The sequence below is a fragment of the Morone saxatilis genome, unplaced genomic scaffold, assembly GCF_004916995.1.
Source record: "Morone saxatilis isolate NCDOM2014 unplaced genomic scaffold, NCSU_SB_2.0 Contig23, whole genome shotgun sequence".
Taxonomy (NCBI): Eukaryota; Metazoa; Chordata; class Actinopteri; family Moronidae; genus Morone; species Morone saxatilis.
The window spans coordinates 3,173,222-3,189,658 of NW_023339796.1; the positions used below are offsets into that span (position 1 = coordinate 3,173,222).

The 16,437-nt window shown below is 40.7% G+C and overlaps 1 protein-coding gene across 1 annotated transcript in view; it reads left to right on the forward strand.

Moving 5' to 3' along the window:
* Positions 1 to 16,437, forward strand: part of LOC118334334 (partitioning defective 3 homolog) — a gene marked incomplete at its 3' end in the record, with an annotated part of 217,835 nt that overhangs the window by 139,393 nt on the left and 62,005 nt on the right. Inside the window, 5 exon segments of the mRNA XM_035670221.1 lie at positions 2,226 to 2,412; positions 3,860 to 4,011; positions 5,087 to 5,131; positions 11,509 to 11,739; positions 12,985 to 13,231. Coding sequence (XP_035526114.1) covers positions 2,226 to 2,412; positions 3,860 to 4,011; positions 5,087 to 5,131; positions 11,509 to 11,739; positions 12,985 to 13,231 — 862 coding nt within the window.

A 16,437-nucleotide genomic window follows, 5' to 3' on the forward strand; every position in this document is an offset into this window, starting at 1 on the left:
TACACACACACACCCTCACACTGTCACACCACCCAGTCTCCTCTCTTTCTTTCCTCTATTCAGCTCCATTTACATCAGGTCATTCACCCACGCTGGCTGGAAGCAGCAGCACCCAGTCCCGCATTGATCCCCTCGGTGCTCCGTTATGAGAATCAAACAGCAGGCCTGGCTCAGACCTCTGGGTCCCGTCTTTAAAGCCCAAACGCTTTCTAAAGACAAACAAACTTCTCCCTGAGCTCAGTACACAAGGCTTTTATGGAGAACTGAAGCTGCCCTTCTTTTCATGCCGAGGAGCCCCCCCCCCCCCACTCCCAATTTCAAAATACAGATTAAAGACAAAGTCATGCGCTGCATATCAAGGGGAGTTTTTAAGCCTTGCTTTTCAGAGGCAGAGAAAGGGGACTATTTTATTTTTTCGCCTCAGCGCAGGGAAGTTTTTTATCTTTATTTGCGAGGGCACAGCTTGAATTAATCATAGTGTTTTGACATAGGAACACCATTGTGCCTGCTGCCAAACTCCACTTGGTATAAGCTGATTAGCCAGGAGCAGTTTCACTCTGCGTTTTAAACTCCAAAATATGTTGTGTGGTTTAAAAAGTTACCCTGTATTATTTTTACTCTTTTATTTTGTAAACTTGTTTTCCCGTAGCTGGCCCATTGAACAGTTACTGCAGTCTCACGCTTGATACAACCGTTGCCTGTTGTCACAAATAAATTCATTCCTGAGGCTGAGAGACCTGGGTAACTGACCAGCTTTTTCTGAGATTTCTGAGTATTTTTCTTTTTCTAGTAGTTGGCATTATTGTTATATTATCCTGCTTGGAACTGAAAGTGTTATTTTGTCACACCATAGTATTATTCTTTCCCATATCTTGACTCTTTGAATTGAGTCTTTAAGGTTTTGTATTCATTGGCTGTAAAGACACCATAGCACTTACAGATGAGGTAAGTGTCACATGTCCTCCAAATGGAAACACATTTTTATTTCTAATCACATTTACGTAATTCCCAACCAGCAGCGAAACAGACTGCTGTGACTTGTGCTGACAAAACTGTTCAATCTGTAAATGACTCATAATTTATGCATTATGTAGATGCACATCGCACGTCATTTGACAGTAATTGTGATCGTTGTGCAGAGTAATCAGCAACTGTGGAGGTGTTCGTCATTGATATTCATATTTTTTGTGTACATCATACTGAGCGGTGAGAAGAAGCGAGACCTTAAATTAAAATGCACCTCTTATGTGCTGTTGAAATGTTAGACTCAGTCACTCTATAACAGGGTTCGTTATGTGCACCAAGGAGAAAAATGTTGAGCAGAATGAAGGTTGAATGAAACTGATTCCTGTTAGAACAAAGAGTGTCCTGATGCTAATGAGGAGTAGTTTGACATTTTGAGAAAGATACTATTAGCTTTCTAGCAGAGAGTGAGATTAAAAGTTTGATACCAGCCTCGTGTCTGTGCATTAACTATGAAGCTGGGGCGTTTAGCATTGCATAAAGAATAGAAGCAAAACCAGATAGCTTTTGTCCACAGTTAAAAAATACAGCTTACTGAGTGAAAAGTTTTATCTCATTTATTTAATCTGTACACAAACAGAACCAACAATGTTTGGTTCTATAACTATTTATAATTGAAACAGCAGCCAGAAGCAGTGACTTCCTGGAGTCTTACCGTCACCATGAAGTTGCCAGGCAACCAGAACACAGCAGTGCTGGGCAGATGGATAAACCGTTGTTTGTCAAGTAACGGTGACACAATGATGTAGTTAACTCACTCTACAATCACAAGTTGGTAAGAAGCGGGCTAGCTGCTTCCCTTTGCTTCCGCTCTTTATGGTGAGCTAAGCTAATTGCCCCTCAACTCCAGCTCTACGAACCATACAGACATTGATGCCATCTATATTCTGATCTAACTCTTGTTTTATTCAAGTGTATTTCCCAAAATGTCAAACTATGCCTGAGCCTCCATTGTGTTCTGGTCAATTGAATCTGCTTTGTTTGGGATGTTTTGTCTCTAGTATGATGGATTGTTTTGCATCAGACTCAGGAAAGACAGACCTTTGCTCTTGGATTTTAAAGTACGCAAGAACTTGACATCAACAATTTATTCTTGATAGCTGTGTGGGCAATCATAAGAGTGAGATCAGTTTGAAGAACTCCTTGATATAGATCACCGTTGATGATGATGATGATAATGATGATGATCTTGTCTCCTCCAGGAAACTATCAGCTCTCACCGACCGTCAACATGCCGCAGGATGACACTGTGATCATAGAGGACGACCGGCCGCCCCTCCTCCCTCCCCACCTCTCTGACCAGTCATCTTCCAGCTCCCACGACGATGTGGCCTTCACCGCTGACATGACGCCGCCGTGGGCCAAAGAGCTGCCCACTCAGAAAGACAAGTGGGAAAAACTTAAGTTCTTTTACCTTCAGTCTGTTAGACGTAATGTCAACACTCAACTGAATTCAGGAGTGGTTCTCTGTAGTAAATGTGTCATTGCTGTTTGAACTGCAGCACCATTTCTGACTTCAACTCTCTGCTTTTGCCTCAAATTAGGTCTTAAACTGTGAACAAAGCTAGAATTCCCTGCATAGCAAGTACATGTTTTTTTTAAATGTCACCCTCTAAAAGCTCTTAAAGTCATTTGAACAAGGTCAGTGTGTCTCCTGTGTTATCAGTTGTGTGTATATGTGTGCGGTGTGTACGTTAAGTGTTCTTTCCTTGATTGCTCTCTGATTGTAAGCAGCGCTCATCGGGGAAGCCCTCTTCCGCACTGACCTCTCAGATTGATGTGAAGGACCCCTGTTCTGACCCAGTGCTGATGAGAGCCTGTTGTTTTTCCCTTTGTCAATATCAGACTGTTCAACAAAGGAATGGTTGTATAGCTGGGATTATCCAATAATCATTTAGTCTATAAAAGATCAGAAAATAATGAAAAATTCCCATCGCTTGTTCTCCAAGGTGACATTTAAGAAGCTAAAATCACAGAACGTTTGTCCTTTGCCTGATAAGTAATCCATATTATTAATGCTCTACCAAAATAGTTGCTTATGATCAGTTAATCAGTGATTGGTTTCAGCACTAGTACAGTGCCTTTCAGTCTCATATCAAAGCATTAGCTCTTATCTGTTTTGTCTTCACAGTGAGGTCAGCTGCAGTAGAGACTAAACTGTTGACCATTGTTCATTTTCATGACTGTAAAACTTCAACAAACCAGGAAGGAGAGATTCTTGTGAAATAGCTAAATGAAAGGCATGGAATTATGAAATCAGGGCCATAGTGTTGGGAATGCTATCAGTGGTGCAAGAGTGTGTATGTCTGTGTGTGTTCTTTCCAGTGATGAGAAAGATGAAGGCTCCAGCTCTCTGATTAATCTTTCTATATAATGACTCCCTGTGAAAATCTGTTTCTCTTTCTCTTTATGTTTAGGCCTGACAGTCATTTTCTCTTTCCACAATCTCTTTTTAATTTCATCATTTGTTTCTTTTTCTTCTTTTCCTTCCCTCATTTCTCTTTTCATATCTCATTTTGTTTCTCTTGTTTAACCCTCCGTCTCCTCCCACTGTCTCCTCTATCTCTTGTTTTTAATTGTCTTCCTTCTTTTGAACCCTTCACCCATCTCCGACTCCATGCCACATTTTCTTTTTTCTTTCTCTTCCTGAAGATCCTGTACTACCTCTATTACTTCTTTTTATTTGAAGTCTTTATATTTCACATAGAAGATGCTAGATGTTCGTTATCAACATGAATTATCTGCTCTTGTCCTTTATCCTTAAGTCCTGTGACACAACTCTCCCTGTGTAGGATCAATAAAGTCAGTCTTATCTCATCTTCAACCCTCTATCCAGCTCCGTGAGTCCAGACGAAAATAATCCGGACGATGCTTTCCAAAGGGAAGGATTCGGACGCCAAAGCATGTCAGAGAAACGCACCAAGCAGTTTGGAGATGCCACTCAGCTCGAGATCATCAAGACACGCAAGTCCAAGAGCATGGATCTAGGTACAGCTTCCAAAACCTCCATGTGCCTTCCCTAATTTGGGATATTCATTTCAGGGATATAAGACATGTTGTCCAAGAGCAGTAAACTGGGATTCAGTCATTGGGATTAAGGTTTCTCAAAGTTAGTTTGTTATATTATATATTGTTAAAGGTAAGCTCTTAAAACTACCATATATTATATATAGATTTGGTTCTGAATATTACTGCCTGAAAAAACATTGACTCCTTGCATCAGCCAGTCCACCATTTAAGGAACTTCACATCACAGATTTAATGGTGCTGTGTTTACCATGCACAGTATATTACGAACATTTTGAGTTTTCCTGTGATGTGAATGTTTCTAAGTCCTAAACATGGAAACATTCCCATTGTTACCTTTGATTGTGCACAATGTATTTGCTCGGGGATGTACACGTGGTAAACCCAGGAGCACAAACCTTCCGAGCCGAGAGGTATAATTCCCTTTTCTTCCCTGCTATAAACTGTATACTGCATTAAGTATTGAAGGCTTTTGTACACATTATAGAGTCCTTTGATAAACTCAGCACACCTCAGTTACTTTAAACTCTACTAAACTAAAACCTTAAGATCTGATTTCATGTAACCTTTAGCACATATCCCTGCACGCCCTCCATGTTTCAAACATGTTCCTTTATATTTAAATGAACTCCACCCTCTTGCCTCTTTGTATGAATACAGACTCTGCATCTCTCGCCAAAGTCAAGAACTTCACTGTGTTGATTCACCTTGAAATGGCTTCGAACAGTCGCTGATTGCTTTGGCTGCAACAGTCTCTCTGCTCGCACTCTCTATAATCATATCTAATCTTCCCGACCAGATTGCCGCTCTGTGCCGTGTTGATATCACAACAAGTCTGATTGCTATCCTCAAACCCTCTTTTCATCCACCCCCCCCCTCCACCTCCTTGTCTCGCATGGCGTCCGATCCTAATTGAGATGAAGCAGTTTGTGATGTTTGCAGCGCTACCTGGATGTTGCATGTGGAATGTCATGAGCACTAACTGAACCCCAAATGTTTGTATCCCTCCCCTCTTTCCTTCCCCTTCCTTTAACAGTAGCCGACGAGATTAACCTCACCCCTCGTCCCGAGATCAACACAGGTAAGGACCGGTGCACTGAAAGGTAGAATGGAAAACTTACCTTCGCCACCATCACCATCACTTTTTCTTCGCAGGGTGCATATCTAAGGCCTGGGACTGAGTGCTATAAGCTGTGTTTGACTTTTACGTTCAATTACAAACCCCCAGCTGATCTGGTTTCTTGAGAAAGTATCACTGTTTTATGATGTTACACCATATGATATTTTAGTATCTGATCACATTCAACACATTATTTTCTGACTTATACACCATAAATCCTTAAATACAAGCTGGTGTTGGTGTAATCTTTTATTTGATGCTAAGCTGCTATCGATCAATTTCACATTTTCGCAAGTCCCACAGCCTTCGTAGTTCCTCCTGCATGCTTCACAACCCGTTCTCATTCTTAGGTTGTCAAACGCAGCAGCGTATAACAAACAGATTGAACGAATTGAAACAGGAACAGAACAGAAAGTAGGATTATTACTAGAATATTAAAGTGCACTTACAGAATTCTTCAATATAGGTCTGTTTGAAGACTATTTGAGAATGTACAGTTCCTTTGTTAAGTGTTTGTTTTTGTGAATAAATGTCAAATTTGCCATTGAGAGAGTCTAAAATTATACTAGTCACATAGTTTCATGAAATCTATTTACATATGGGTATAGGAAACTCAATTTTAACGGTACTTGGTCAAAACCAATGTATAACCCTCGGTCCCAGGTCCTTCACATCATCTCAGATCTACCTTTCCAGTCCATGTTTTCTTTATTTACTCTTTGCATTATAAGATATAAATAGGGTTGGTGTTATTTATTTGATGACACATTCTAAGGCTCCAGGGAACACTTATGGCTGCAGAGGTGAGCCAGAATTAGAAGCGGTTTTAGTGCCAAGAATTACAAATGAACTGCAACCTGTCTCTGTGGCTTTGCAGAACCGATCGATTCATAACTGGTACAAGACCTGACACAAATTGTACAGGAACAACAATGACAGACATTAAATTGCACATATTGATCTACAAATATAAATTCAGTGGCTAACTTGCAGATTATGTTTCTGAGGGTTTATCCACCGCTCCACTCTTTATGCATTTGTGGAGCGTTCCCTGCGTTTGGTGTTTTGCTCGCTCTTGACAAGACAAATTTGTCAGCGCGCAGAGTGAAGACTCTGAGTCCTCGCCACAGTTTGAGGTCGCTGCTGAACATGGTTGTGAAAGCAGTCGGGTGACTACAGATTTGATTTTCTCCCTTTTGCCTCAGATGCAGCTGGCGCACTAATTGTTTTGTGTGTGTGTGTGTGTGTGTGTCAGGAGTTGTACGTGTGTGCGAGGTGAGGGAGAGCAGAAAAAGCACTCTGTCCTTGGTTAAGGCAGCAAGCTGACAGCGAGTCATCCATCATTGTCATGTCTTGTGTATTTTCACTGTCGCCTCGACTGAATAGAAGGCCTGCCTCTGATATCAGCGACTTGGACAAAATGACGGATCCCACTGAAGGAAGATGTGTAGAGAAGGAGAAAGAGAGAGAGCTTTAGAGTTAAAGAAGAAAGTCTTTTTGCAGTTTATGGTAACTTTAAGGTATGACTGCGGCTTAATAATAACGTGTGAAATAAAGTGAGAAAAGTGTGAAAAGAGGATCAAACGAGATGTTGTGGAAAAGCACAAATGAATTCTTTCATCAGTATTTGTTGAAACCTATCAACTGTGTGGGCGACCACGAGATGGAGAGGAGATTTCTGTTCCAACTTCCTGTCACCTTATGATATCATGAGTTGGCAAGGATGAGACTGTGTGTTGCATAAAGTTGCGTGTAAGGTGTATCTGCCAAATGGTGGCAGCAGATGAGTCAGCTGCACTATTGCATTATGTGAGAACAGCTAGGAAAAGTTAAACAACTCAGCATGTCATTGCATCTTCAAACCTAAATGACAAAATAGGTAGGTTGTCAGTGCAATCCAAAATGAGGTTAAGTCAGTTAAGAGACATTGCATGCATCATCATGCTATGCTTCCACTTTTGCTTCTGAGAGAGGATAGTCATATTTTGCAAGACCAAAAGAAAGAAAACACAAAGATTGTTATCGATCTGTTATATGTCGATCCGTTGATATAATGTCAGAAAATAAGGAGCAGTGTTCATTGGTACCAACCAATGTTGTCTTTGAACTGCTGATTTTGTCTTTGTGACAATTAAAAAAACAAAGGCAGTCAGTTTATTATGGTATGAAATAGAGAAACCTACTGGCATTTTTATGGGATAGAGGGTGATTTGAGGAAGAGTTGATGTGGCTGTTAAGGGATACTAATGACTGGACATTATATGGTTCTATCCCTTATTCTTTACATTGAAATTCTGAACTCATCTCATTACACTGGCAGATTTTTATGGCACAGATACTGATTGTAATTATTTTTAATGTAGATATTTAGTGTGAACATTTTAAGAAAAGGAGGTATTTTTCCAGTTTGGAACCTAATACCCATTCAGCTTCCCTAATGTTGTGGGCTAATAGATTTCACCCTGTTTTTTTAAGTGTCTGAGGTTTATTTTCACTTTGTGGGCCCCTGGTGTCACTTTATCAACTTTAAACTTTACTTTACAGTAAGTACAAATGAGCCATGGTCCATTTACCTAAGCCAAAACACAACTAGGCTGCTGAAACCAAAGACTGTGACTGCTGTGAGACGGGACATAGCAGCCCTCGCCTCCTGAGCTGCGATTGGCTGAGAGGTTTATTGACACAGTCCGCCTCCATATGTTAGACGAGGACACTTGAGTGACGGAGCACAATGCAGGATTGTTGGCAGTGTCCAGAACTGCATGCAGAGTTTGTCAGACTGTTTTGAAGCATCATAAATCCCTGTGACAAAGTGTCCCATAAGTAATCCCTGTAAAGTTCACATTACGAGTCCATTTATATTCATTTTGGGAAGTAGGACATATTTCCAGGAGTTAATTATTTGTTATCCCTGTAACAGGATTCAGTGGTATCATGTTGTGGATTAGTGTTGCTCAGTAGGTGGGGAGTGACCCCTTTAAACTGTCAAGCAATGTAGAGACACACGATATTAATATATAATATTACTGACCCAATACACATTTTTAGAAAAACAAAGGATTTTGACCAAAATAAAAAGTTTGGAAATCTGGATGCTGACCATTAAAGCCTGCGCCAATACGGTAATGACTTGTCTTTTCTTTACATCCTGTGGTGTTTGCATCACTTCTGCACACACAAAATGCCTCATTTTGGACAACCAACTTCAGTTAGCCTGCCTTCTCATTACATAGTGCACTGTGTAGGGATGACAGACAGTGAAATCAAATGATTTCCTTTATGCAGACTGAATCAATAACCCTCCTGATGCCAGTTCCAGGGGAGTCTGGTGTCAACACCAATCGTTTCCAGCTGCTACGTGATCGCTCTGTATTTGTTATTGTAAGCTTGTCACTGCTTTACTCAGGATCATGTTTATCTGCAGATGAGTGAGAGCGTCACTCTGTTTCAAACACACTGACACAGATTATTCAGCAGTGACTGACTGGTTGCCAGATTTGAAATAATCCATTTTGCTGTCCTTTCAATTTCTGATGTGAGCTGCGTTGCCAGACCTAATTATTTGCAATTTAGCATGTTGTAGCTCAAAAAAAGAAATAATAAAAATATGAGCTTTTTTTTAAAGTAACAAAGCTCTCTGGCCGGGTAGGTCTGATAGAACCGAACACGTAACAAAAATCTCTTTTCAAGTTTTTCAAGTTGCGACTAATTTCATTTGTCAGATCTCCAACACAGTGTAATTACTCTGAAGTGTGACTGTAGTGAATGGCACTGGGCAAAGTCTTTAAATAAAGTGGGTGTGCAGCGTGAAAAGCCTATCAGCCTGGCTCTCAGTGAGACGTTAAGGGAACAGGACAGGCTGATGAGAATGAATGGGAGGCCGCCAACCCAGTAGCTTGTTCACTCTGCATGTATTCAATTTTCCATTTACTATTTTTTTCCTTCCTGTCTTTATTCTTTTTTCGGTCAGTCTCACTGTAAACAAGAAGCTTGGCAAATTTTTTTTGCTTGTTTTCAGACTTACTCTTTGAAATGATCCTACAGCCCTGGCAGGTCATTTGAATAAATTTCAATATGTTTTTACCCTAATTGACTGTATGAAGATTGTATTTTGTTTCAAGAAAGCCAAGTCCGTTATGCTTAGAATAATAATTGAAATCACACAAAGCAGCCAGTACAGTAAATATAATGTGACTAAAATAGATCTCCCTCAAATCCCTTTAGTCCCTTCTGAAAATGCAAATCTACAAAAAATGGGTCACAAATATATAGTTTCATATTTACAAAAAGGCACACTAATTTCCTAAAAGAGCTGAGCACTGTAGCTTTTAGCTTTCTTCCTTTCCTTTCTTTCTGTCCTGTTGACATTTATTTTTCTGTCTCCTCCTTTAACTCTTAACTTCGTGCCGTTCCTCTCCACCTCCCTATCTCTCTCTCTTTCATTCACTCTCCTCCCTCATGGCCCCACATGTTAATCTGTCAAGCCTTGTGTATTTTGCAGCCTTCTGCTACACTAGCCCTAAAGTGACACCACCCAGGGGATTAGGACTCTTCTATTTACCTCCATACCTCCTCACCTTATCTTCTTACATTTATTTGCCACCGTACACATTCTCAGCTTGTGAGAGGTGCCATATGGGAACAAAAATTATGCCCGAACCACTGTACAAATAGTCTTAGTTTAATTAAACTGTCATGTTTCTCCTATTTTGCTGATGGTTATTTTCATTCTGAGCCTCATCTTGTAATGGAATTTGTAGTCAGTCAGGAGGAATGCTTCACACAAACACACCCACACACACACAAATGCACACAATCGATCAGTTTGCTTCTTGGTGAAACAAACCGTATCCAGGTTTAAATATGGTGTGCTGTTGTCTGATTGCTTATTGGTCCTCTGAGGTTAGGCATGTTCACGTAGAGCAGGTGTTCCTTCTTAAAAAACGGAGCACAGACGCTCCCCGAAGCAATAGTGAAACCAGTAATAAGAATTTTCTTTACCTGTTTGTTGAGGCCAAGGGAGTGACTGTATCAATACTGACACGTAACTGGTTTATATAATGGCTTTAATGTTCACTGGACATTGGTTGTGCCTCGTTTTTGTCGTATTGTTATTTTTATGCAGACTGGTGTGCGTAATTGAAGCGTGGAGTAAACCTTTGAGTGCTTTTATAATGCATCCTCTGAATCATACTTTATAAAGAGAGAGGAAAAATGAAACATTTAAGTAACATTTCAGCACAGTGGAGCAGTCTTCCACTTTTGTTATCATTAGCTATAAATGTCTAGCTTCAATTAAGGGGAAAACATAGGAAACAAACACACTTAACTGCGTGTGCTAATGGCATTGTCAGTGGACATTCACCTTGAAGGGCCACAGTGAGGTTGGCTGGAGCAAATCCCAGAATCCACCACAACTAAAAAAATAAATTACTCAACAGTGGAGACTCTGAGGTCATACTTGGACAGCTTGTGTTTCTGGTCATTTGGAATTGGCAAGAAGTGGCCTGTTGTAAAATATGTGTCACATTGCTTAGTCAGACAAAAAGTCTCTCATCCTCTTAATCCATCTTCTTAAATCATCCTGTTAAGTCATATTGTAACACAACTCTCATGGTAATGTTTGCTTCCCTTGCACTACATCAGCCTTTATCCTTGAGAATGTTTTAACACAGCTTTAATCCAAACCAAGGTCAATGTGTACATATTGATTCTGGACAGATTTTGTTATTTATTACTGCACTAAAAGATGTAAAGGGGGAAAAGTTGTTAAGCTTATGTAAAAAATAGAATAAGGGGTGGAAATGAATCTAAATTGTAGGTTTTTAGTTTGTAATGACAGATAGATTAGGAAATAGATGGTTTGGTGCAGTCTTTCACTTGAATTAAGCGCTCATTATTTCCTCTAAATTTTAGTCAGTGTTACATACTTACGATTCTCTTTTATCCACATCACCCAATCAATAAGATGCTCACTTGTTGAGAAAATGTACATAATTCAAAGTACAAATGGAGCCACTGAAGGCTTCCTACTTACAGCAGTAACTGCTGCACATAGTTTTGCTCCGTCCGAGAGGAAATCAATTGATAAGATTGATTTACCTCCCTTTTCAGCTGTTGAAAGTTGATCAGAAAAGGCCCCTTAGCTGGTTAGCTGAGATTGTTGTAGTTTGTAGGAAAAATGGACTGAAGTTTGTCATCTGATACTACAGTCTGCAGTACTAAAATATGCTGTTGATGGGGACTTTGACAGGACAACCATTGTAGACTTTTGTAGATTTGGTCAACAATTGTTCTTTCATTTCCCTACAGTACATACCTCTGTATCATCCTATCAGGTTCTTCCACAAAGGATGTGGGACCATCACTAGGCTTAAAGAAGTCCAGCTCTCTCGAGAGCCTCCAGACTGCTGTTGCCGAGGTCACCCTCAACGGTGACCTCCCTTTCCACAGGCCACGCCCCCGTATCATCAGGGGGCGGGGCTGCAACGAGAGCTTCCGAGCAGCCATCGACAAATCCTACGACCGACCAGCTGCAACAGAGGAAGACGATGAGGGCATGGAGACATGTAAGACATCCCCCCCCCCCCNNCCCCCCGTTTGTATATCGGCCAATAGTTAAGTTAAGACTGTTCTGTTTTTGAAAAATCACAGGTTTAAACCCACAACGGTCGGAGTATCATATCCGTCAGCGTTTGGGAGTCGTGGCTTGCCCTTCAACAAGAAAAATCCTGGACACTGAAATGTGAAATTGCACAATGATGACTTGTTACTGATATGACACTAAATGACACTAACAAAACAATGGTAATCAATAACAAGGATTGCTATTGAAACCTGGATGTAGCTTCCATACTAATGCATGGGAGTGACAGCATTCTGACTAATGCTCAATATCTGGCAGCTGATTTTATCAGTGCTTGTGGCAATGGCATATCTGTGCCTCAGGATGCAACTATCTACTGCAACACATGTCATCACGCTGTCAATATGAGGCATCTTAAAGAGGATGAGTCAGGAGAAAGTCCCGTGATAAACTAGCAGCTTGTCTGGAAAAAGCCTTCTAGAGACAAGGCAGTACACCACACAACAACATATTCAGAGTCACTCTATCTGTCTTTCTTTGCTTTTCTATATATATCATGCTTCATTTCATAATAATAATAATCTTAACAGGTATAATCTCTAAGAGCAACCTTCAATCAACATCCAGCAATGTGTAAATAAAAGATGACAAAATACAACTCATTCTCATTTGTGATTCTTCTTCCTTTTTATGTGGACATGACTTTTCAAAACACAGATGTTCTTATTCAGGTCTTCTTCCTCCTCTTTTTCTTCATCACTTGAATGTCATGTCCTCATAAAAACTGAATAAGAATTGGGAACGAGAAAGCGGTGTGCTGATACCTTTAATCTTTCAGACCACAAAAGAAACGGTTTTAGGAGTTTTATTCTATAGTCATATGCATTTTAGAGCCAAAATAATCTCACGTCCATCAAATTGCAATTAATGTATTGCATTTCATCATTTTATAAGAGTCTGTGTTTAATGGTCTCTAATGATTACTACTTCATTGTAGAGCAGAGCCCTTCAATCACTTGTAATATGTAATTAAATTGTATTAAGCTCCTTTTGGCACTTAGGAGACATAATTGCACATTTATGAGACTTATACATTTTCATTTATTAGAGTTTCAAATGGGTTACATTTCTACTTCAAATTACCTGCTCGTTGCTTAAAAAGATGTTCTCCATTCTCCCCATGTTCCGTTCTCGGTCCCTCTCCTGTTATGTCTTTCCCTCCGTCCAGTGGAGGAGGACACAGAGGAGAGTTCACGATCAGGGAGAGACTCTGTGTCCACGGTGGCCGACCAGACCCCGCTGTCCGGCTCTGAAAAACCCCTGGTCAACGGCACTAACCGCACTAAAGAGGAGAAGAAGAAAGACAAAGAAAAGGGAGGGAAGGAGAAGAAGAAGCAGGACGGAGGGAAGGACAAGGACAAGGACAAGGGAAAAGCCAAGAAGGGCATGCTGAAAGGACTCGGGGACATGTTCAGGTAAGACTGTCAAAAGAAAATCTTTACCAAACTAGTACTTTAACAGTCATTTATGCCAATTGGTAACAACAGTCTTCTGCCGTAGACCTTTCAGCAAGTCTCCTCAGACTCAGTGCCTTGCTTAAAGGCCTCATGGAATATTGTTACTTTTTCACTTTCTGCAAAAAGAATAGTTTAGGTACTTAAATACGCAATGTGCTACCAGTGTAAGAGGTAAGTACACAATGTGTTCAGAGCTTATCTTGTGTTGTAAGTACATTGTGTGCAGAGATATTTTCATTTAACAGTTTAACTTATTATCTGCTCGTTACACGATGTTAGCACAAAACCTTCCTAAACTAGACATAAATGTGCTCTGAATCAGAGATCAGGCGAGGACAGAAACACTAATTAGACTCCCAGAGAACTTGACCTTTCTGGTTTATTTTCCCATTAATTATTCTTTCTCTGCAGCCTCGAACATTTCACCTGTCAAACAATCCCTTATAGCTAAACCCACTCTCACACACATACACACACATCCCATTAGTGTATTGTCTATACTTTTCCTCCCTTTTCTCCATCCCCATTACCATTGGTGTCGAGGTCATCTGATCTGCCCTCCCTCCGTCTGATTGGTCGGGAAGCCTCTGGGCCCGGCCTGTAATATAGCTGTATATCATATTAGCCAAAGTGGCGGTGACAGGGAAGAGAAAACAGCGACTTGTGTGTGAGAGAGGGAGGTAATGAGGTCCACAGAGATGGAGAGAAAAATAAAAGATGGGGGAGCGGGAGATGCAGTTGGGTGCAGTGGGTAATGAAAGAAAACCAAAAAATATTGTCGGAGGCAGAGAGCGAATGGCAGAGAGTGATAGCGTAAAAAGTTTATTCTTGACCTTGGGAATAGCAGTTTGACAAAGTAATCTCAACTCAAAGTCCACTTACAAGGTCATAGATATTAAAAAGGACAACGGAGCAATCTTTGTGACCACTGAACGCTCCAGCAAAAGCTACAAGAAGTTGAGAAGGTCCATATATATGTACCGGCTTCCTCATAGAAGGCAGTCAGGGCCACACATACACACACACAATAAAGTAATCAGTGGGACGCACATGGACAAATACTTCAAACTCGTACTTGCAACCATAGTTCACACTCATGCACACACTGGAATCATTTTCTCAATGTGCCACTCAGTTTACACACAAATGGCCCCCCCAAAATGTGGTCCCCAGCAAACACACAATGCAGTAATCTTGTGTCCTCTCGTGCACACACACTTCTCCTCCCAGATGATAACAATTGGTGTTCTGTTTGTCAGACCATCAGTGTCTTGGTGCTCTGATTGGCTCGATATTGGCCACATCAGATCTGCTCCATTTAAAACTCTCTGACTGCCTGTTTGATTGGTGCGCAGTGTTTACTGGCAAAGACATCTGGGTGCTCCAAAATAATGACGTGAGATATATTCAACCCATCTGTACGTCTAGTCTGGGTCGTCACATGCTCAACTTAAAGGAAAAAATCACAAAACTGTTATTTCAGGGTAGACGCAGCAGACTTGTGATTCATGTTGGCGTAGGATTGTCTCTTCTGAACACTTGATGTGATGCAGTGAAGGTTTCTGGTTTGTTATGAATGAACAAGACAAAAACCTTGGTTAATTCCCTCCAACTGTTTTTTTGACAAGGTTATAGTTTACTTAAAATTCTTCATAATATCAATTTAACTCCCATTTAGAAGAAATACACAGTTATTCCTCATCTAAAATGTAGTGGCGCTGTCAAAGTCTATTGGTATTAAGAAAGCCACTTCAAGGAAATTGATGGTTGCTTAACCGCATATTCGTTTATGAAATTCAAACAAATTGCATTTTGCATTACTTGCAAAACTTGCAATAAATCATTCAAACCACACTGATGTATTATTAATAGACCTCATATTTCATACATAATACAATTCATTATGCAATACATTTCATGAGATTTACTGAAAACAAAAAGATTATTTCGAGGATTTCTGTACTTAAATCTTGCCTGTAGTCTGTGTTTTTTATATGTACATATTGGGAATATGCACAACTCAGGCACAATTATCTGACAGGGGCCCCTGTGGTTGGGTCCTGCTTTATTACCTTTAATCAGTGATCTTGTGGAGGGCCCCCCTGTGTCAAAATCTTGTTTCAAAATCTTCAGCATTTCAGTTTTCATTTTCTTTTTTTCTTTGTGTCTAATTAAATAGCCAAACAGTAAACCTGGAAACCTGACTAGGAAGTATTCTAGCATAGGAAGTACAGCATAGAGTGTACAACAGGGGGGTTAACATGGCTCCAGGGGGATTACCTTAAAGGAATATTGCCCAAATCTTAACCGACCAAGAACAGAGAAAAGCTGGATTTTATTTTGTCCCATTTCACTAATAAAGACCAAACAAGAAATCACCACATTCAGAAGTTCCAAGCAGAATTAACAGAAAATCCAAACAAAAAAAAAACAAAAAAACATCCTTGTAACACCCACATTGTTTGATTGACAGGTGATATGTGGGAGCTACAGTTTAGCAAACACCCCAGCAGCGAGCACTTATCAATGTTACTAAAAGGAAAAAAAACGTCATCAGAATTTGCATGTTTCACTTGTGTTGGTGTCAACATGTCATGATGAAACAGAATGCAAATGTGTGTGTTATCCCCAAACCGCAGAGGGTGGATCTGTCGAGAACAACTTTACTGACTTTTAAAAGCATATAAAAGCGCGGCCCTATCGCACTACCGAATGTGATGGGAGCAAGTTAGCTCCCCTGAGTGGCTTTACCAAACGTCAAGAGCTCCCGATGAGTGTCGTGTTATTGAGCGAGTGTTTGTTTGTGTTTGTGTGTGTGCGTGTGCGTGTGCGTGTGCGAGAGTGAGTGAAGGCTTTTGTTGCAGCGGCATCAGGGAGTTCGTACTTTGATGCGTGTTTGCATGTAGGAGGGGTATATCAGGAGTGGGAGGCCTGTGGAAGTGTGTGCGTGTGTGTGTGTGTGCGTATGTGTGTGATCAACAGAGCTGCCATTGCCTGACCCTCTCATGTCTCGAAGGCCTCACACTCAGTCCCAATCAAAGCCTCATTACCGTCAACCCCTGCCAACCACACAGCCTGCCAACTCTGTATCCATCTCTCTGTCTATCTCTCTCTCTCTTTCTCCCCCTCTCTCTCCCCCCCTCTCTGTGTCTCTCTATCTCTCT